Source organism: Podarcis cretensis, assembly GCF_951804945.1.
Source record: "Podarcis cretensis genome assembly, chromosome: 2".
Taxonomy (NCBI): Eukaryota; Metazoa; Chordata; class Lepidosauria; order Squamata; family Lacertidae; genus Podarcis; species Podarcis cretensis.
The window spans coordinates 12,475,175-12,494,596 of record NC_137171.1 but is presented as its reverse complement, the minus strand read 5'-3'; the positions used below and the strand labels follow the sequence as shown (position 1 = coordinate 12,494,596).

General features: G+C 46.3%; 1 protein-coding gene across 4 annotated transcripts in view; it reads left to right on the top strand.

The window, feature by feature from the left end:
* Positions 1-1,674: 1,674 nt before the first annotated feature.
* The window catches only part of SP1 (Sp1 transcription factor), a 29,191-nt gene continuing 11,443 nt past the window's right edge, over positions 1,675-19,422 (top strand). The window contains exons 1-3 of one of the 4 annotated variants that reach the window (XM_079966683.1): positions 1,675-1,806; positions 4,282-4,370; positions 5,203-6,643. In XM_079966683.1, the coding sequence (XP_079822809.1) occupies positions 1,800-1,806; positions 4,282-4,370; positions 5,203-6,643 (1,537 nt within the window). In that variant the 5' untranslated portion in view covers positions 1,675-1,799. Of the gene's footprint in view, positions 1,807-2,192; positions 2,358-2,929; positions 3,017-4,281; positions 4,371-5,202; positions 6,644-19,422 lie in introns of those variants that run through there. The other 3 variants (XM_079966685.1, XM_079966684.1, XM_079966682.1) reach the window with 3 other exon arrangements.

Here is a 19,422-nt window from a genome sequence, read left to right as displayed (position 1 = left end):
TAGCCAAAGTTATCCAATCAAAAGGAAATTATTGCATAAGGTGGCTCTGATTGGATATGACTCTACCGTAAACCTCAAATGAATTATTGGTAAAACAATTAAAAACAGCTCTTCAAAACAACATTCAAAAGTAAAACCAGTGATAAACTAAAATCAGATAAAAACAGACATCTGTGTAGAAGCACAGTTGTACAGCTTGAAGGGATCCTGACGGTCATCTAGCCCAACCCCCTGCAATGCAGGTTTGTCTAACCAAAAATACTTTTAGCAGGCGCTGAAAAGGGTACAGTGAGGGTGCCTGCCTGATGTCAACCAGCAGCGAGTTACAAAGTTTAGGTGCTGCCACACTACAAGATTGATTTCTTACAATTGTCATGCAACTGGAACTGACCCACTGGGTATTTGGGTAAACGTGTGGAACTGAAATTCAGCTTCCACTGGCAACAGTGGGGTTTCAGTGTAGACCAGCACAGGTATGAAACCAGGAGAAAAAGAGGCTGTGGGGAAAACGAACACCTTTAACTATTGGTCTTGGTAACAAAAATAATACAGAAGAAACAGATCCGGCTAGAAACCCTGGCCCTTAAACTCACGTGCCTCTGAGCACGTGCAGAGTGACCCGCTCCTTTTCTGAAGGGCACCGTTTCTAGTTTCTGTGGCTGCTGCTCTAAAAAGCGTGTTATGCGCAACACGTGAGAAAAGAACAACACCTGACCCTTCCTCCTCCCCGTGTCTCCATCTTCTTTTCGCTGGCAATTAGCGCAAAAAAATTAATTAACCGTCACGCCCAGCCACTCAAGTTATGACCGGATGTGAGACCTTTCGCCAATTCCCAGGAAGAAAAAAAAACCCCACTCGCGTCACTTGTTACATAACCGCTTCATTAAATGGAGGAAAAAGGCGGGACGTCGCCATCTCCGCCTGAGCTAAAATGGCGCCAACATCCGTCACCTTTTCCTCAAAAAACAACCACACACCGCAGGGACCGCCTCGCCCATTGGCCAATTTAAGGAGGTCCCTCTTCCTCATTGGGGCAGACTGTTTTTCTCCTGTCTCTTCTTGGCGCTGTTTGGCTAAGCGTTCCATCACTCTGAAACGCGTCTTTCCCTCACCATTCTCTCTGAGGAAGCTGATTGGCTACATTCCGTGTCATTCCCCGCATTATCCCAGGCCTCCCCAAGCCCACTTTGCGAAACGGTCTTGTGGGCGGAGGGGAGAGCCTCAGCCGTGATTGGATTACAGGCAATTCAATCACGAGTTGAGCCGCACAATTTCATCACGCCCGTTCAGGCCTCAGAACCCCCCTCCCGCGATTGGCCGTAGGCGCCGCCTGTTATTAGCTTTGCCTCCTGCCCGCCCCACTCGGAACAGCTAGTTCAGGAGAGCTTTCGGCCAAGCCCCGCCTCCCACGCCCTCCCGCCATTGGGTGGGGCCTCACCTAGAGGCGTTTCCCGAAAGGCCTACCGCCGCGGAGCTTTTCGTAAATTACTCCTTGCTCCTCTCTCACTTCCCCCTCCCGCCCCGCGACAAAACCCCGCCTCGTTTCCGCCCTAATGGCCGGGCGTCACGCCACTCACGGCTAACCTCCGCCTCCCGCCACCCCTTCCCGGCTCCGTGATTGGGCGCCGCGGCAGGAGGCGTGCCCTCGAGTTCGGGGCCGTGTCGGCGCCAGCTCCCTCCCCTCGCCAACCCTTTGGCGGTCACCGGTGGGGTTAGGCTGCCTCGTCACCGACTTCGCTGCCCCCCGCCCCGCCCACCCCTCTGGCGCCACTTGGGTTCGCCTCCCCCCGTCGGCCAACATGAGCGGTAAGGACGGGACCATCGCGGGCGGGAGGGGGGCGCCGCCTCCCTCCCCGCGCCCCGCCCCGCCCAGCCCCCCGGGCGGAGGGACCCGGGCGGGGGAGGGGTAACGAGCCCGGCTGAGGGGAGGGCAAGCCGGGCGGGAGCCGCCGAGGGCAGGGGAAGCCCTTCGGGGAGGGGCCCGCGGGGCTAGTGCATTGGGGGGTGGAGGAAGCGCAGCAGGAGGAGGGCGGCAAGTCGCCTCAGGGACCAGGGCAGGGCCCAGCGCGCGGGTGTCCAGGGCGGGACCAGGTGGGGGCAGGAGTACGGCTGGGGGTGGGAATTTCCCGGCGGGAAGGAAGGAGCAGCCTCCGCCGTCCCAGCCGCAGCCGCCGCTCCTCCTCCTCCTCCTCCTCCACCACCGGAGGAGCCTCCGTCTCCGTGCGGCCCAAAGCCGTGAGGCAGAATCTGGCGCTTGTCTCTCGGGGTGTGTGTTTAAAGGAAAGGGGAAATAGGTTTCCTTCACTGCGCGACTTGAGCTCGGGCTCAAGCTGCGGGTAATTCTCAGAATAAGCGAGGTTAGTGAAGGAGCGGCGGGGCGTTCCTGAGCATGTGCAGAGTTGCTTTCCCTCACGAGGTTGCCCTGCATGGGGCGGGGGGGGGAGGGAGGGAGGGCGGCAGGAGTAAGTATAGCTGGGCTAAGCACTTTGCTTCCGAGGTGGAGCATGAGGGTGGTGGGTTCGATCCCCCGCGTTGGGCGACAGATTCCTGCATTGCAATGGGGTTTGGGCCGGAGAGCCTCGTGGTCCCTTCCAACTCTGCGATTTGGTTGACAGAAACTCAAGAGAGGCCTAGGCCCATATGCCAGACACACATCTCCTAAATATAGGAAGGCAGTCTTCAGTAACTTACTGCTGGTTGTTTTTTAAAACGATCCCACGCACACTTGGATTTCCCAGATAATTTCTCCTGTGCTGTCTTTTCCATAAACTGCTCGGGGCCTTAAAATAAGGTTGCATTCACTTGGAACTCTTCAATGATTAGGACTTGAAACTTTGCTTGGCAAGCTTTGCTGTACACTAAGTATGCAAGGCTTAGAGCGGTGCAGAGCTCCTTGTTGGGTCAGCTGCAAGTCAGAAGTTTGCATAACTCCTGCGCCACTTGGGACTGACTCATGCAGCTGCTTCCCCAGGTCCAGACAGATGATTTTTTTTTTAAATGGCTTCATACCTGAAAGGTATGAAGGGGGTTCCAGGGTATCTTGATACATCACTACCAAATAAAGAAGTGTGTTTCAGCAATGGGGATACCTTTTTTCTTATAGTGGCATGCCACTGAAAATTAAAATTTTAGTGACATGTTGTGAGGAAGGCTGTTAAAAATAGGCTTGATAATTCCCCTTGGGGGCAAACCCCCCCCCCCAATATGCAGATGTAAAGGGCACTCTGAGAATACTGGGTGGTATTCCCAACTGAGTTTTAAATACTGAAACACGGAAAAAGCTGTTCATGTTGTATATGGTAGTATGGGAGCACAGAGTCTATTGGATCTGCTAAGAAGATTGTTTTCCACCTGGCTTTCAGCCTGAGTTGTTTGCCAGATTTGCTATTTAATGTGTGTCTCTAGAGCTTGAAAAATTGCTTCTATACCAGTAATGAGGAGGAAGTGATCCTTGTGGTGCAAGAGATATGACAATCCTTGAGTCACCATTTCTTTGCCTAGCCTGCTTTATGTGGTGGTTGTGAGTTTGTACACCAACAATTATGATTAACAACAGCTTGGTTCAGTGAGGAGAGGCCATCTTATTTTCACATATGTGACAGCAGGTCTTCATCCCACTACCCTGCCACCACCATCTGACTTAATTTTTCATTGATGATACATGATGCATATCACCCCCTTCTGGTATGTTGGTTGGTGCCCTTTAAAGGCTAACTGAGATGTTATTGTTGTATTTGTACCCTGCCCTTTCTTGAAGGAGTTCATGATATCATTCCTTCTCATCCTCTGAACAGTTCTGTGAGGTATGTCAAGCTGAGACTTGTTCAGGGATGCTCATAAACTTTGTAGCTAAGCAGGAATTGGAGTATGGGTCTTCCTGGTCCAATCCCAGCACTGTTCACTACACTAGTGCTGTTTGTTTTCTCTAACATCTGCCCCACAACACACACTCTTCCTTCTGCTCCCCCGCCCCCAGACCTTAACTCAAGGTTAGCTCTTCAGGGTGCTAGATGCTTTTCAGCACATTTTCCAAAGGCAAGGTACTTATATTTTCCATTATCCAATACAACACCAGGTGCTTAACCATAATACTTTGAGTTGTCTGCAGTGAAGTGAATTACTTAACAGTAACTAAGAATGCTCAAAGTCCCTATTTTTTAAATCTGTATTTTCAAACTGTGTTCTTCCTCCTGGTAGAGCTGCTTGCTTTGTCGTACGTGTTTGACCATTCTGTCTTCACTCTTTTCTTTTTTCCTTCCTGCACCCCCAATTCCCATGCAGACCATGATATTTCAGAAGAAATGGTTATTGTCAAAACTGAGAAGGTAGAAGAAAGCTGCAGTAATGATGGACGGAACTGTGAGGGCCAGGTAAGTGTGGGTTCTAAAATAGGCAACGGTTTCTGTTTGTATGCGGGGAGCTTTGAAGAATATTATGATGAAACGTTCTCATTTTCAGTTTCATTGGATGTAACCGTTTCAGTTACTCATGAACATGCTCTAAAATCTTAGAATTCTTGCAGCCTTTTGTGCTTGGAGACTGAGTAGGGGGGGAAATAGAGCAGTGTTTGCAGTCATAGAAGATGGTGGCTTAATTAAAGGCTGCTCCTCCAAATTCTAGCAGTGCCCCTGTGAGCTTTATAATTTGAACTTCCTCATTTAAGAATTGTTGGACTATGCAGCTTGTCTTGCCTTTGGTTTGTGGGTCTGATCAGATGCCTGTGGGAGACCAGCAAGCAGGATTTGAGCACAAGAAGATGGCTTCCAGCATCTGGTATTTAGAAGTATTGCTTCCGCCAACTGTGGAGGCAAAGCATAGCCATCTTGGCTAGTAGCCTTTCATAGTCCCATCCTCCATGAATCTACCTACTGTAATCCTCTTTTAAAGCTATCTAGGTTGGTGGCCATCACTGCCTCGTGTGGGTTTTGAAGGCTGTTTGTGATTGAAAGTCACACCGTGGTGGAGGATGTATTTGTTAGAAATCTTCTTGGAGGTGAAAGCTGCTCTCGCTGCAGCTGATCTATACTGTGCTTGTGAGTCCGATGTTTGCAGTCTCTGCTGCTTGTAGTGGGTGGTTCAACAGCTTCCAATAGGCTGCCTTGCTTGTATGCTCCTCCTTAGCTTTTCCTTGTTTTGTACAAACCCCTGGAAAGTGAGGCAAGTGCCTGACTCCTCCTCTCTCTGTCTTGTGTTTCCTGATAGGAGTCACAGCCTTCCCCTCTGGCTTTGCTGGCTGCAACATGCAGCAGGATTGAATCTCCCAATGAGAATGCTGATGGATCACAGGGACAACAAGGAGGCTCAAATGAACTGGACCTCAGTGCTGCAACTCATATCTCCCAGAATGCAAATGGTTGGCAACTAATTTCTACTCCCTCTGGGACTTCTGACTCCCCCAAAGACCAAGGGAACACAAGCAATGATGAGAATGATTCGTCATCCAAAAACCGACCTGCTACCACAGGGCAGTATGTGGTTACTACCACCCCTAACATGCAGGGCCAGCAAGTCCTCACGGGCTTGCCAGGAATGATACCCAGTATTCAGTACCGGGTGATTCCCCAGTTTCAAACTGTGGATGGCCAACAGTTGCAGTTTGCCACCACCCCTACCCAAGTCAGCGTCCAACAGGATGCCAATGGCCAATTGCAGATCATCCCTGGGACGAACCAGCAGCTCATTGCAAATCAGTCGGGGACAGGCAATATCCTGGCTGCCATGCCAAATCTTCTGCAGCAGGCTGTCCCCATTCAGGGAGTGAATGCCCTGTCAGGGCAGACTCAGTATGTCACTAATGTGCCACTGGCTTTGAATGGCAATATCACTTTGTTGCCTGTCAATAGCATTGCAGCCAGTTTGGCACCCACTTCTCAGTCGGTTACTCTAAGCACCTCTGGCTCTAGCGAGAGTGGCTCTCAACCAGCAACATCTGGTGCCTCTGTCAGTTCCTCCAGCACGGCTGTGTCCCAGGCCAATTCTGCCGCTTTCTTTACCAATGCCAACAGCTACAATACCACTACCACAACAGGTAATTTGAGCATCATGAATTTTTCCACCAGCGGCACTCTGGGAACAAACGTTCAGGTGCAGGCGCCTCAGAGGACAGGAAGTGCTCAAAATACTGATGCTCTGCAGTTGGCTGGAGTGACAGTCCAGCAAGGGCAGCAGAAAGATGCTGATCAAAACCAGCAGCAGCAGCAGCAGCAGCAGATCCTGGTGCAGCCTCAGCTTGTTCAAGGAGGGCAAGCTGGCCAGACTTTTACTACCCAAGATGCCTTGCAGAACCTGCAGATCCAGGCTCTCCCTAATGCTGGTCCAATCTTTATTCGAACACCCACTATGGGGCCAAACGGGCAGGTGAGCTGGCAGACGATTCAGCTGCAGAATCTCCAGGTTCAGAACCCTCAAGCTCAGACAATCGCCTTGGCTCCCGTGCAAGGAGTCTCCCTGGGGCAGACAGGGAGCACCAACACGACACTGACCCCCATCGCTTCTGCCTCTCTGCCCAGTGGCACCGTCACTGTAAATGCCGCTCAGCTTTCCTCTGTGCCAGGCCTTCAGACCATTAACCTGGGGGCCCTGGGATCTGGGATCCAGCTTCATCAGCTGCAAGGGCTTCCACTCACTATAACAAATGCCACAGGTAAGTGGGAGACTTTAGCAAGGCAAGGTTGGGGTTGAGATCAGTTTCTATTTTAGAAGGGCAAGTTTCTGCCCTTCATTGCTAGTGGAAATGCATTGGAAGTGTCAGTGCAAACATGCTGAAGATTGCAAATGAGGACACAAGCTACAAAACTTACAGTTGCATTTCCAGTTCTGAAAATGTATCAGAATTTTCAAGGCTTTGCCGTATTATTACAATATGCCCAGTTGAGGGTTGTTTCATATTTGAGGACCACTGTTTCAGAAAGTTTTAAAAATGTAGAATGTCCATATCTTGCAGTATACTATGGCACTAATGCCAGTTATAATAACATCATAAATTTACGTTGGGACCTTCCATACGGAAGACTATTTATTACTTCTCATTTTCTTTCACTAATAATAATAATAATAATAATAATAATAATAATTTCTTCTTTATACCCTGCCCACCTGGCTGGGTTTCCCCAGTAATATTCTAGGTAGATTTAGATGGCTGTTAATGCTATGATGGCTGCCTGCCTATAAATATACTTTATAATGCTTGCGACTGTGTAGAGAGCTGGCCATTTCTGGAGTGACCAGCTAAGTGGCGAAGCAGATCTGGCACACTCCCAGCAACCATTTTTGAAATAATGGAATTGTGGAGGAGTGTTAAAAAATGCTTCTCTTATTTATTTCTCCACAGAAGCTGCTTTTGTGTAGTATGATCTCATGTAGCTGCAAAATGTGTAAATACCAAATCTGAACCCAACACCTAGATCTTTTCCATCCAGTCACTTCCCTCCTTCCTGGTGGAGTGATGACCGGATGGAAAAGACCCGCAAGTTTGGCTGGATCCACAAAGCTGCAGAGCGCGCGCGCGCACACACACACACACACCACAGTATGATTAAGTAGCGCTACAGGGAAACACCTTCCACCCCGCTGCAGAAAATGTCCAAAGTAAACCCCTGCCCCCAAGATCTACAGAGATGGCTCAATGTCTTAGGCTTCACCATGTTTGGAGGGTCTGAGGGCATGGGGAGAAATTGATGCCATAAGTGATTGGCTCTCTGCCTGGTTGCATTAACCAAGCTGTGGTTTATTTATTCTTTTTGAGGCTCCCTGTGTACAATCAGTTGTTTAAATGTGGAATTTCCCTCCCCTTTGTTCATGTAACGTAACAGTATAACACAAGATTTATAAATACAGCCACTGGTTAGGGATCCAGTCACTGTGTTCCCGTTTTCTGAGATCACTGTTTCCAAAGTTCACTGAGGATGCTTTATGCATTGTTAACTCCTCCCTTGCTCAGTGATATCAGTGGATGGCAAAGAATGTGTAAGTAAAACCCTTGTGGCCTGGGAATTCAGGATTGCACATAGGGAATAGGAATAAGAGAAATTCCAGAAGCTGAAGAGGAGGGGTGGGGGAAAAGAATAAACATGCTGTGTTGAGTCACAAATGCCAATGAGCTCAGAGTAACTCTCAAATAAGTGTGTCCAGGGTTGTAGCTTAGCTGTGTTACATTCATTCTTGTGACGTGATGTGGAATTCAAAAGATCTGAAACCATAAGATAATAGATATTTATTACATTAACTTTAGGATGAGACCTCTGGGACTTGGAAGGAGCAGAATTGAATCTTTAAAAATGAATAAATTGTATGCTGTTGACACAGGGCTAAACTTCATGTTACAGTGAAGCTTAGTATTTAGAGTTCCTAACATAATTCCCCTTTTCTAAAGTCTGAGGTATGGGCTGCTGAGAGGGAGATATAATCCCCTATACCTTAGTGCAGGCACCCCCAAACTCGGCCCTCCAGATGTTTTGGGACTACAGTTCCCATGATCCCTGACCACTGGTCCTGTTAGCTAGGGATGATGGGAGTTGTAGTCCCAAAACAGCTGGAGGGCTGAGTTTGGGGGTGCCTGCCTTAGTACTACTCAGCTATTACTCACACACCTCAGCTGCTGTTGATTATAAGTGGAAAAACTTGTGGACTTCAAGTGGTTTAATCCAAAAAGTTTTCCTCTCTGAGGAGGAGCTCCAGGGGGACGATTGGAGGGAAGTGCTGCTTTTACTGAAAAAAGATTATGTCCTTCACCAGACCTTGATAGTCAGATAGTCCAAGGATAGACCACATGTCACTGTGATGCTCTTTGTTGTTGTAGATGTCTGACCCATGTCTTCAGTCATAGAAACAAAATAATGTGTGAACCAACAGCTCATTGTCCTTGGCCATGACTACTCCCAGGATCTGTAATGCTTAAACAGGGATGGGGAATCATTGCATCTGCAGATGTTTCTGGACTCTCAACTTACATCGCCACTGACTGTTAGCCATTCTGGCTAGTGCTGATTGGAGCTGGAACCCAGTAACATCTGGAGGGCCAAAGGTTCCGTACACTTGCTCTGAAACATGCATAGAAATCAAGGAAGGTTGATATTGCTAAGATGTAGCTGGTAGGTGCATTGCCCTCATGAATGCAGATGTGGGTATAAATAACACTAGGTTGCAATGCAGCCCAGCCTCAGCCTGCCTGTTACATATGATAGGTGTCAGGTTGTGGGTAATAACTGTGGGTTTTGGTGTCACATTATCTGCAAATACAACCCTTGTTTTGCATTTGCATTTCTTAAAAATGAGAATAAAGTGTTTTAGCCCATTTGGTTGTAGACAAAATAAACCCTAAAGCAGTGGTGACCAAACTTGGCCATTCAGTTGTTTTGGGATTACAATTCCCATAATCCCTGGCCACTGGTCCTGTTAGCCACTGGGAGTTCTGGTCCAAAAACAGCTGGAGGGCCAAATTTGGCCACCACGGAAGTGTCTGACCTTAAGTTTTCCAGTAGTACAGGCATGTCCAAAGTCTGTTTCGGGGGGCCTAATCCGGCCCGCCGGTCAGTTTAATCCGGCTCCTGTGGCAGTTTATTTCCTGGGGTAAAATCCTAAAAAACCCTCAACAACTTCAACCCTTTAAAAAAGGTCAAAAACTTTGGTTGGCCCTCAGAGCCCTTCACTTCATCAAATCTAGCCCTCTTTTAAAAAAGTTTGGACACCACTGGTCCTGAGCTGCGCAGTTTCCATCTCTTTCTCCTACAAGTCTCTTAGGCAATTGGGCAAAGGATAGTTGTGTGAGCTAAGTTGATATTTGAACTAGGAATGGCTGACTCATAGCTGACCCCTCACCAGTTGGTGACATTAACCATTCAGATTCATAATCAGTCCAGCAGAGACAGGGCATTGCATACAGCAGCCTTTGCCAACTGGGTGCCCTCCAGATATTTCAAACTACAGTTCCTATCAGCCCCAGAACCATATTGGACAGGCCAACTCCATTAGGCCTCCTTGCTTACTCCATCAGTTCTGGGGTGAGAGACCAGCTCCATCAGGCACCTCCTTGCCCCTGAACTGTGACAGGCTGGTCATCATAGGAACAACTGTTGAATAACTGGTGCCTTAGTTCAGGTTTAGATTTTCTTCCGTCCCTGTTCCTCTTCCCTTTAGTGTCACTTTTTTATTGTAAGCCTGTGGGTAGGGCATGGGGTACAAATGCTTTAAGTAAATTAATAAGATAAAGGAGATTTTTACGCAGCTATATAGTGTGGAAGTAGTTTGAATGTATATTTAGAAAGACAAAGGAAGGATGCAGTATGGCTATGATATCACTGTTGAAATGTGTAGCATTCAGAATGGCACAAAGGCTGCCATTTGTTACAAAGGGCCACTGGTGAGCAAAAAACATGATTCTGTTGCAAACAGTCTACTCTTAAGACAGTAGATTAAAAACAAGACCATAGATTTGTATAAAGGTACTCTAAAACTAGCTGTTGGCACTCAAAATGTGCAGCCTTGTTTTGAAAGAGATCTAATACTGCTTGGGTAAAGTAATTCTGTTTAGAAAGCCTGTCTTCTTTGTTCTTGCTCCTATTTTGCATTGGTTTCTGGGAATGGTGCATGTTTAAACATTAAGTAGTGCATTTGAAAAGAAGTCTCTCCAGTGAGTTGGAGAACCAGAGAATGATTTTTAAGTGTTGCCTAGTTTAGCTTCTCTTTCTTTCACAAAGGGTAATTAAGCTGCTTTGGGGAAACTGTTTTCGTAACGTGCAGAACTGCAGGTGAGGTTTTTGTTCTTGGCATCTTTCCACATAGCCGCTTGTTTGCAAATGTGTCCCTCATTAGTAGTCATGGTTTAGTGTACATCCTGCTTCTCTCACATTGTGGTGTATCAGATTTTCATGCTGAGAGGGCTAGATCACATTCAGATTATTATAAGAATATTGTGTCCTCAAAAATACGTTGAGGCAGTCTGAACTCTGCACCAAGAAAAGTGAAATTCTGTAGCCCACAAAAATGGCATATTTACTTAATTTATTTTTGATTAACAGTTTCTCATTCTGCAAATCGTGGGCAAGGATGTTTCCAGGGCAGTAAAGTTCTGCCTTCTGACCACAGGAAGCCATATTGAGCAATTCCTCTGGCTGCTGAGATTTCAGCAGGCATTGCCCACACACTTCAAACATATCTTCACAGCCGCAAGGGGTAGATTAAAACACCTTCTTTAAAAAAAAGGGGGGGGGGAGCTCAGCTCCCTACAAAGCTGAATTCAATGCCCAGTGCCACATTGCCACTTTTCTGCATTCCTGCATGTGCACAGCCCTTTTTGAGCCTTCTGAATGTGATGATAGAGTATGGAGTAGTTGAGAACAGGGCATGGTTGTTGTGCCTCCAGTACATGCCTTCTTTTGGTTTCTTTGAATGCTTGACACTGTCTTTCATGTTTATAGCTGCTTTTAGCCGTTCATTTCCTTTCCTCTTCTCTGACTTCCATTGGAGTTGCCAGCAGCCTATTGCCCTGATGCAGGGTTTCTCAACTTGGGTTTCCAGCTGTTTTGGGACTACAACTCCCATCATCCGTAGCTAGCAGGGGTGATTGGAATTGTAGTCCAGAAACAGCTGAAGACCCAAATTTGGGGTCCCTTCCACCTGTCACTTTTGGCCATCTTAAGGTGTGATTTGTCATGTAGGTGAGACTAGTCAAACTACTGTTTTAGTGTAATCCAGGCCACTTCCGGTGATAGAACGCCACATTGAGTATGGCTTACTAATATTCGGCATGGTGATTAGCCAACACCGAGCTAGTTTGCGAAATTAAAACACACTGAATAGCAAGTTTGACGAGAGACAAGGATGTCGGTTAAAGAAAGAGCAGTGAGCCAAAAGGCAAAAAATATATTTAATTCATTCTGCTCAACTAGAGAGCAAATGTATTCTAAGGGATAATTCATGGTAAAGGTAAAGGTAAAGGTACCCCTGCCCGTACGGGCCAGTCTTGACAGACTCTGGGGTTGTGCGCCCATCTCACTTAAGAGGCCAAGGGCCAGCGCTGTCCGGAGACACTTCCGGGTCACGTGGCCAGCGTGACATCGCTGCTCTGGCGAGCCAGAGCCGCACACGGAAACGCCGTTTACCTTCCCGCTGGTAAGCGGTCCCTATTTATCTACTTGCACCCAGAGGTGCTTTCGAACTGCTAGGTTGGCAGGCGCTGGGACCGAGCAGCGGGAGCGCACCCCGCCGCAGGGATTCGAACCGCCGACCTTTCGATCGGCAAGTCCTAGGCGCTGAGGCTTTAACCCACAGCGCCACCTGCGTCCCTAGAATTCATGGTAGCCATGTGTAATTGTTTAGAACAATTACTATGTTTTATTTAAAAACTAAAAAAATATATCAAAGGGAGCATATATATATGAGCTGCAGTTCATCATGCTTGTGAAAAAATAAGTAAGTTTTGCAGATCACAACACATATGCATTGTGTCCTAATTCTTTCTGGCATGGTTCTTCAAATAAAGCAAACTAGAAAGTTAAGCTTCTGAAATCAAGTCGTTTGTTCAAGAGCTTCTGAAATCAAGTCGTTTGTTCAAGAGCTAACAGTGCAACTTTCAACTTGCTCTGTGGCGAGATGTGGGGCTCTTGCCTCTTTTAGTGCACAAGATATTTAATAAGTGAAGTGTTTTTTAAATAAGGAAAGAGTGTTTGAGTACACAGAATGTCTAGGCCCGAAGACAACTCTGTTCTTTCAGTGGCTCTGCACAAACGTTCATTGTGCTAAGGCACATTGCATGACTGTGTTCTAGTTTGGGTGCTTGCTTCCTTTCAACCCAAAGTTGACTAGGAATCTGTGGCCCGCCAGATGTTATTGGACTGCAACTCCCATCATCTATAGTCAGCATGGCCCATGGTCAGAAGTATTCCAACAACAGCTGAAGGCCCATGCCTGCATTTTAACTATAGGTGACATTTGGGTATGTTGGCATTTGATTGTGTTGATAGTCCAGTGGAAGACATTGATTTGTAAAACTTCTGTGCAGACTTAAAAAAGTTATCTCGGCATAGATATTTCTGCACAGCTGGATAGCTAAGTTGGTTAGACCAGTGGTTTTTAACCAGTGTGCCGTGGCACCCTGGGGTGCCTTGAATGATGGTCAGGGGTGCCGTGGGCAACACTGGCATCTGTCCCTCTTTCCTTCCCTCCCTCTTCTGATGCCTTCTCACATCTCTACCTCCGAAAGGCTTGCACAGCTGTTCATTGCAGCAGCCCTGGCTATAAGCTCCACAGACGAATGGTGTCTCTGGGATGCACCTCTCTTTGGGGTGGGGGTGCAGTTCAGAGACCAGGGGTGGCAGCAGAGGACTCCCAATGAAAGGGAAGAGGAGGCTGAGGGAACATTCCACAAGGGAAGGTGTTTGAGAAAGGGTGAGAGGCTGCCAGCTGTGCAGGCAAGGGGTGACATAACTGGACTCCTGAGCCCCATAGGGGTGCCACAGAAAGAATGCAGTTGGTAAAGGGAGCTGTGGACTCAAAAAGGTTGAATACCTCTGGGTCAGAGCATAGTGCTGATAACACCAAGGTCATAGATTTGATCCCCATATGAAACAGCTGCATATCGGGTTGGACTAGATGATCCTCAGGGTCAATTCCAACGCCATGATTCTATGCTTTCTGTAAGGGATGTGCTTTGGGTGAGTTCATCAATGGGAAGCCACATGGTTCCCTTGGATTGGAGTGCAGGAGAGAGACCCAGGAGCTTTGCATTGACACAGAATTGCCCCCACCTACTCTCCTGATAGGGATGCAGGTGGCGCTGTGGGTTAAACCACAGAGCCTAGGGCTTGCCGATCAGAAGGTTGGCAGTTCGAATCCCCGCAACGGGGTGCGCTCCCGTTGCTTGGTCCCTGCTCCTGCCAACCTAGCAGTTTGAAAGCACATCAAAGTGCAAGTAGATAAATAGGTACCGCTCCGGCGGGAAGGTGAACGGCGTTTCCGTGCGCTGCTCTGGTTTGCCAGAAGCGGCTTAGTCATGCTGACCACATGACCTGGAAGCTGTATGCCGGCTCCCTTGGCCAATAAAGCGAGATGAGCGCCACAACCCCAGAGTCGTCCACGACTGGACCTAATGGTCAGGGGTCCCTTTACCTTTGCCTTTACTCTCATCAGGATGGCAGTTGGCAGGGGGAGAGTTCGTATATAACACAGCAAGCACTGAATTCGTGCTGTCTTGCTCATGGCAAACATTCCAAAACGGCTGGCCGTGATCACCGCATTAAACAAAAGGTTAAAGGAATCCTGGTAACACATGGTAAAAACAATAACAACCTGACACATTTTAATCCTTCCTTTGTATTCTTCCTTAACTCATACTTGAAGTATGGGGCAATACTGGCTTCTTTTGTTGTTGTAACACTCCAGTCTGCTTTGTGTACATGTGTGCTGGCACCAACCCTAAAATAAAGCAGTTGAGCAAAACTCACTTTATTTGGAGGAGAGGTTCTCAGAACATCTAGTCATTTGACACAGCGTTGACAGGTTTTGGGCTTTTAGTCCCAAGTTACCAATTTTTTCTTATTGATGACTCTGCAAACTTTTAGGCTTGGAGTCTAGCCCTTCATTCAGAAAGAAGAAAGTGTTAATTTTGTGTTTGCATGCAGTAAAGTAGAGAGATCAGTGTTTAGCAACTTTGTGAACTTTGACCAGAGGATTCTTGGGCAAGAACTGCCTTTCAGTTCTCTACTCAGTGGATGATAAGCAGGAAAGACACCATGAGAGAGGGAGGATAGCTGAATTAGGCTTCTTGGTTTTGAGGATTAGCTGGTTTCAGCTTGCCTAACAAGAGAAGTGGCCTCAGTGACTGGGGAAGTTGCTTGTTCCTGACCTCTCCAAGCTAGTAGCTGTAGCCTTTGAAGGCCTCGAGTTGCAGCCCTCCCTGCACCGTGGCCAACTCTAGAGATGCCCTTGTTGGATTTAACCGTAGCCCCACCTCACCCTAAGAGGTTAGAGTTCAGACTTCCCTAGGGCATCCTGCTTCTCTTCCAGCTCCAGTTGCATTGAATCTGATTTCTATCCAATTAGCCATTTGCTATTACTTTGGTCTAGCTAGCCAAAAACTATCCATGACGTTGCTGGAAGGGTTGGCATGTAATTGATAGCCAGGTGGGCACTTCCTCGCTTCATTATTCTTTAAATGTTTCTGGGTGGCAAACATCAAGACTCATTTTGTCTTGATGGTGCAGGTAATTCAAGGTTGATGGGTGTAGAAAATCTGCTGCCATCAGAGTATTCTGGCTGTCACAGAATTCTACAGAGGGTTTTGAAAAGTCCATGAATTGAGTTGGTAGCTTCTCTCATTCTCATTGATTATAAACTATGGAGTTTTTCCGTAGAGCTGTCACCTGGAAAAAAAATTAACTGATCTGTCATCTACCTCTTACAAGTCAGACTTCAATATAGGTTCCTTTTGAGATATTAAAAAGGAAGGGAACTGGGAACTTTATAAGCAAAGAGTATTGGGGTGTAGGACATAATATCGTATCCATTCTATTTAATGATGATGCAATGTAATGGAAATAGCCTTAAGAAATAAAAATGTGTGTGCCCTTAACTCTCAGCCTCACTTTGTTTAGAATTGCCCTTGCAGATGAATCAGCCAAAGCTTTGATTAATCTGCGGTTTAAAGCGTGCTTTCATAATATTTTTTCTTCAGCCATCATCTCTGCTACTTGCAATGAATAACCTGGATTGTGAGCTGGTATGGGGAACCTTAAGGAAGTGAGGTGTATTAATGTGCAGAGGTACACAGGCATTCCAAGTGAAAAGCAGAAGAGCAAATGCCTGATAAGAGAACACCTGTGACTTTAGTGCTGGAAGGTAGTCGAGTAAGTGGGATCTAGAATTTTATATACCCCTCTTTGCGTATCTTATTTTGAGGCTTGGAAATTGAAACAGGAGTTGGGGCATGCCAGGGCTTGTGCAGAGGCTGCACTTTATCCCTTGGCTGCTAGAGGGCATTGCCGGTTTTGACTTCAAGATAAACTCTCAACAAAATAAGAATTAAAGAAAGAGACAATCTGGGGCAGTTTGCCCAGAGATAAGTGAGGATTTGTCAAGAAACAATTACCATATGCACCAAAGACATGGACTGAGAACATTAGGTGCAAGAGCAGGTGACAGGCATGGCCCTCCACAATTCTGTATGTGTCATTTAGGATTCTCTCCAATCCATATCTGCTACCAGCCCTCCTTAAGTACTTTGCTTGCCTGGATGGAGAGGTGTGTAGAAACATCTGTGGCTGGAATGCAGCCTTTATTCTGGCCCTGCCCACCCACCACTGGCATGCACTCCCCCCAAGTAACCTACAAGGAAATACAGCCCTCAATTTGAAAAAGGTTCCTGCCTCTAATGTAAGGTAAAGTGGGGACAAAAGGCAAGCAAATAAGCTTTAAAATGCAACTTGTTTATAAGTGTACAGCAACAGACACTGGAGGGCAGAATTCAGATTCCTAGAAGCCAGCGTCGGGTTCTCATATTCCATAGATTCCCGCCCCCCCCCCAATCTCTCCCCTGGTGTTAGAAATAAGATACGCAATCTTGAGTAACTTAAGCAAATTAAGTCAGGCATCTGGACACAAATAAGTTTTATTGAGAGCGATAAAACCCTGCTTAGAATGGCTAGAACCCCAGCACAGATTTTGAAGACTGGTGTATGACAACGTCACTGTCTTCAGTAGGTCTCAAATCTCAGTGTAGTCCTCAAAAAAGGTTCAGTAACTAAAGGGAAGTAATCTTACTCAGAACCAGCTCCACTAGTTTTGTCAGCTGTTTCTATGGCTACAAGAAACAGCAAATAAAAAAAAATGAGCACATTTTAACTCGTGTTGGATCCTAGCACCAAATATTGCAATTTGCTTGGCATGTGAATCAAACTAGATTTGAAGCTCATTATTACTATTTATTAACTTCAAGCACAAAGTAAACAGAATAAAGTTTTACACAGCAATAAGTATTTCTTTCACATGCTTGCATCTTCCTAAAATAGTGTATTAATAATAATAGTAAATTTTTATTTATATCCCGCCCTCCCCAGCCAAGACCGGGCTCAGGGCGGCTAATGTATTAATGTAAATCTTCTGCCTCATCACCAGTACTTAATTTATTTTAATGCGTCATTTCCTCACATTTATTCCATGTCTCTTTGCTTACAGTCCTGGTATTGTACCATTTTAAAATTTCCACCTGGAACCAGATTTTTCTTTAGTGTGGTGAGCTAATAAACAAAAACTTGAGAGTTGTAATTTGGTCCAGTTTACAATTCAGACATACTGGTTTAGCAGGTCTCATGTTTGCGCAACTATCCGGTCTTACCGATGTCAGAACTTCCTTGTACGGCAAGTGACTACTCAGGGCAACACATAAGCTTGTTAATAGGGAGGCGAGAACATATTACTTAGACCAAAATGCAGTGAAGAGATAAAATAATTCCATTGGTGCAATAGGTCAGTGTCTCTGGCTACTAACCAGAAAGTTGGTGGTTCGAGCCCACCCAGGGATGGCTGTGCTTTGTGCAGGTGGTTGGACTAGATCCTTTCCAACGCTACAATTCTATGTTTCCAACACACCCTTGTATTCAGTAAATCCTCCCCCTCAAAAAAAACAGCAACCCAGGCATAAACAAATACTCCTTGCTGGGTCAAATCAAAGATCTCTGCAGGCCAGCATCGTGTTCCTCACAGTGGCCAACCAGATGTCTCTAGTAAGCTCAGATGCCCGGGCATGAGGGCAGCAACCTTCTCTTTCAGTTGTTCCACAACAAAGGGTTGTCAGAGGTAGCTGTTGATAGCTGGCAGTGGAGATAATGCACCAGTTGTTTGTCAGGGTGTCCAGCCCTCCACCCCCTTTTCAGTGTAGAATAATATACTAGGCTTGGCCTGTGCTGTTACAAGATTATCAAGATAATTCATGTGAAATATTTCAAAAATTTCAAAGCACTATATAAGATGCTGAGTGTCTAACCTGGGACCAGAGGGTGCTTGCGTTGTACTAGATAACCCCTATGGCATAGTCGCCCCCCCCCCCCAGCATTACCTGAGAATCACACCCACCTTAGACAGTGGTGCATTTTTGTCCCATACTCTTGAGTACTGCGATGGCATATGCATTGGAGGTTGATTGACAGCAATGGCTTTAAGGAGCGATTGTGTATCTTCTTTTAAATGGAAGCCGCGTTGCAGAGCTAACTGCACAATTTGTATTGCAGACTCCTAACGGCTTTATGTATGCCTTGGTCCGATGGAGATGAGTGAGCTGGACCATACTACTGGCATATGCTAATTGCCTCTGAAAACAGATTGCTCAGCCTGCTGCGTTTTGCATCTGTTACGATTTGCGTGATACTCCTCTCCCCGCCTCACTCCCCCCAATGCGTGAAAATAATCAAGCAGCGAAGCTTGTAGGAAAATAAACTATTTGGGAAGTGTAGCAGGGAGTTATGGAAGAAGCAATTAGATGACAGCATAAGAATGGCCCAATAAAATGGAAACTAAAATTGATAGGCTTGAAAGTGTCCCACTCATTCAGGGTTCCCCTCCCTTTACAAAATGTTTTATATCCTTGCCTGCATTTGAAAACTCATCAGTGTTGTGCTATAATTCCTATGGTTTTTGTAATTGGATATTGGCTTTTGAGAGAAAAGAGGAGAGAATATGGTGCATGGGCTGTTAACAGATGATTTTTCAACTTTATGTATGCTTTCTGTGATCATAGTAATTAGCCAGCTAGCAGGCTCCCAGGAAAAAAAACACCCTGATATCTTCCTTAGGAGAAGCACTACTTAAACTATTCTCTCTCCCAGCCTGCTGTATTTATTGCCTTTTCTCTCTCTATTATTGGGATGGTTCGCATCTGTTTTGCAGATTAGTTCCCCGGGTGCTACTACAATCATTTCCCGTTAAACGGATACTTTAAAAAATCTTTCTGTTAAGCCCAGCACTTTGTAAGTTCCCAAACAAAGAAACTTGAACAAAGCTGTAATGTGTAATACATAAGGTAAAAACTTTAGACTTCAAAAGAATCTAGGCCCCAGTGCAACCTACTGTAGTGGTGGGGATTTAGTGGCTTCAGATAGTTTTCATATTCTTAGACAACAGTTACTGAGTAAGTACTACTTTGTCCTCCAGGGTGGCTACAAGGAGTTAGGAAGTGTTCACTTCGTTTTGGATCAGCAGCAGTTTGTGTCTTCTGAACCCAACAAGCTGTGGTTAATCTCAGCTGTGGTTTAAATGAAGGTAGCTAGCTTTCAACAAACCATAGTGAAGATGAACCACCGTTTCGAGCTTAATGATGAACTGCAGTTAGTCAAAACAGAGAAGCACTGTGCACACAGCAGGACTTTGCCTTCCTCCTTGCACAGGCACTCTGAATCTGCTCTGGAGAGACCTCCAAGCCCCTAGAGCAGATTTTGA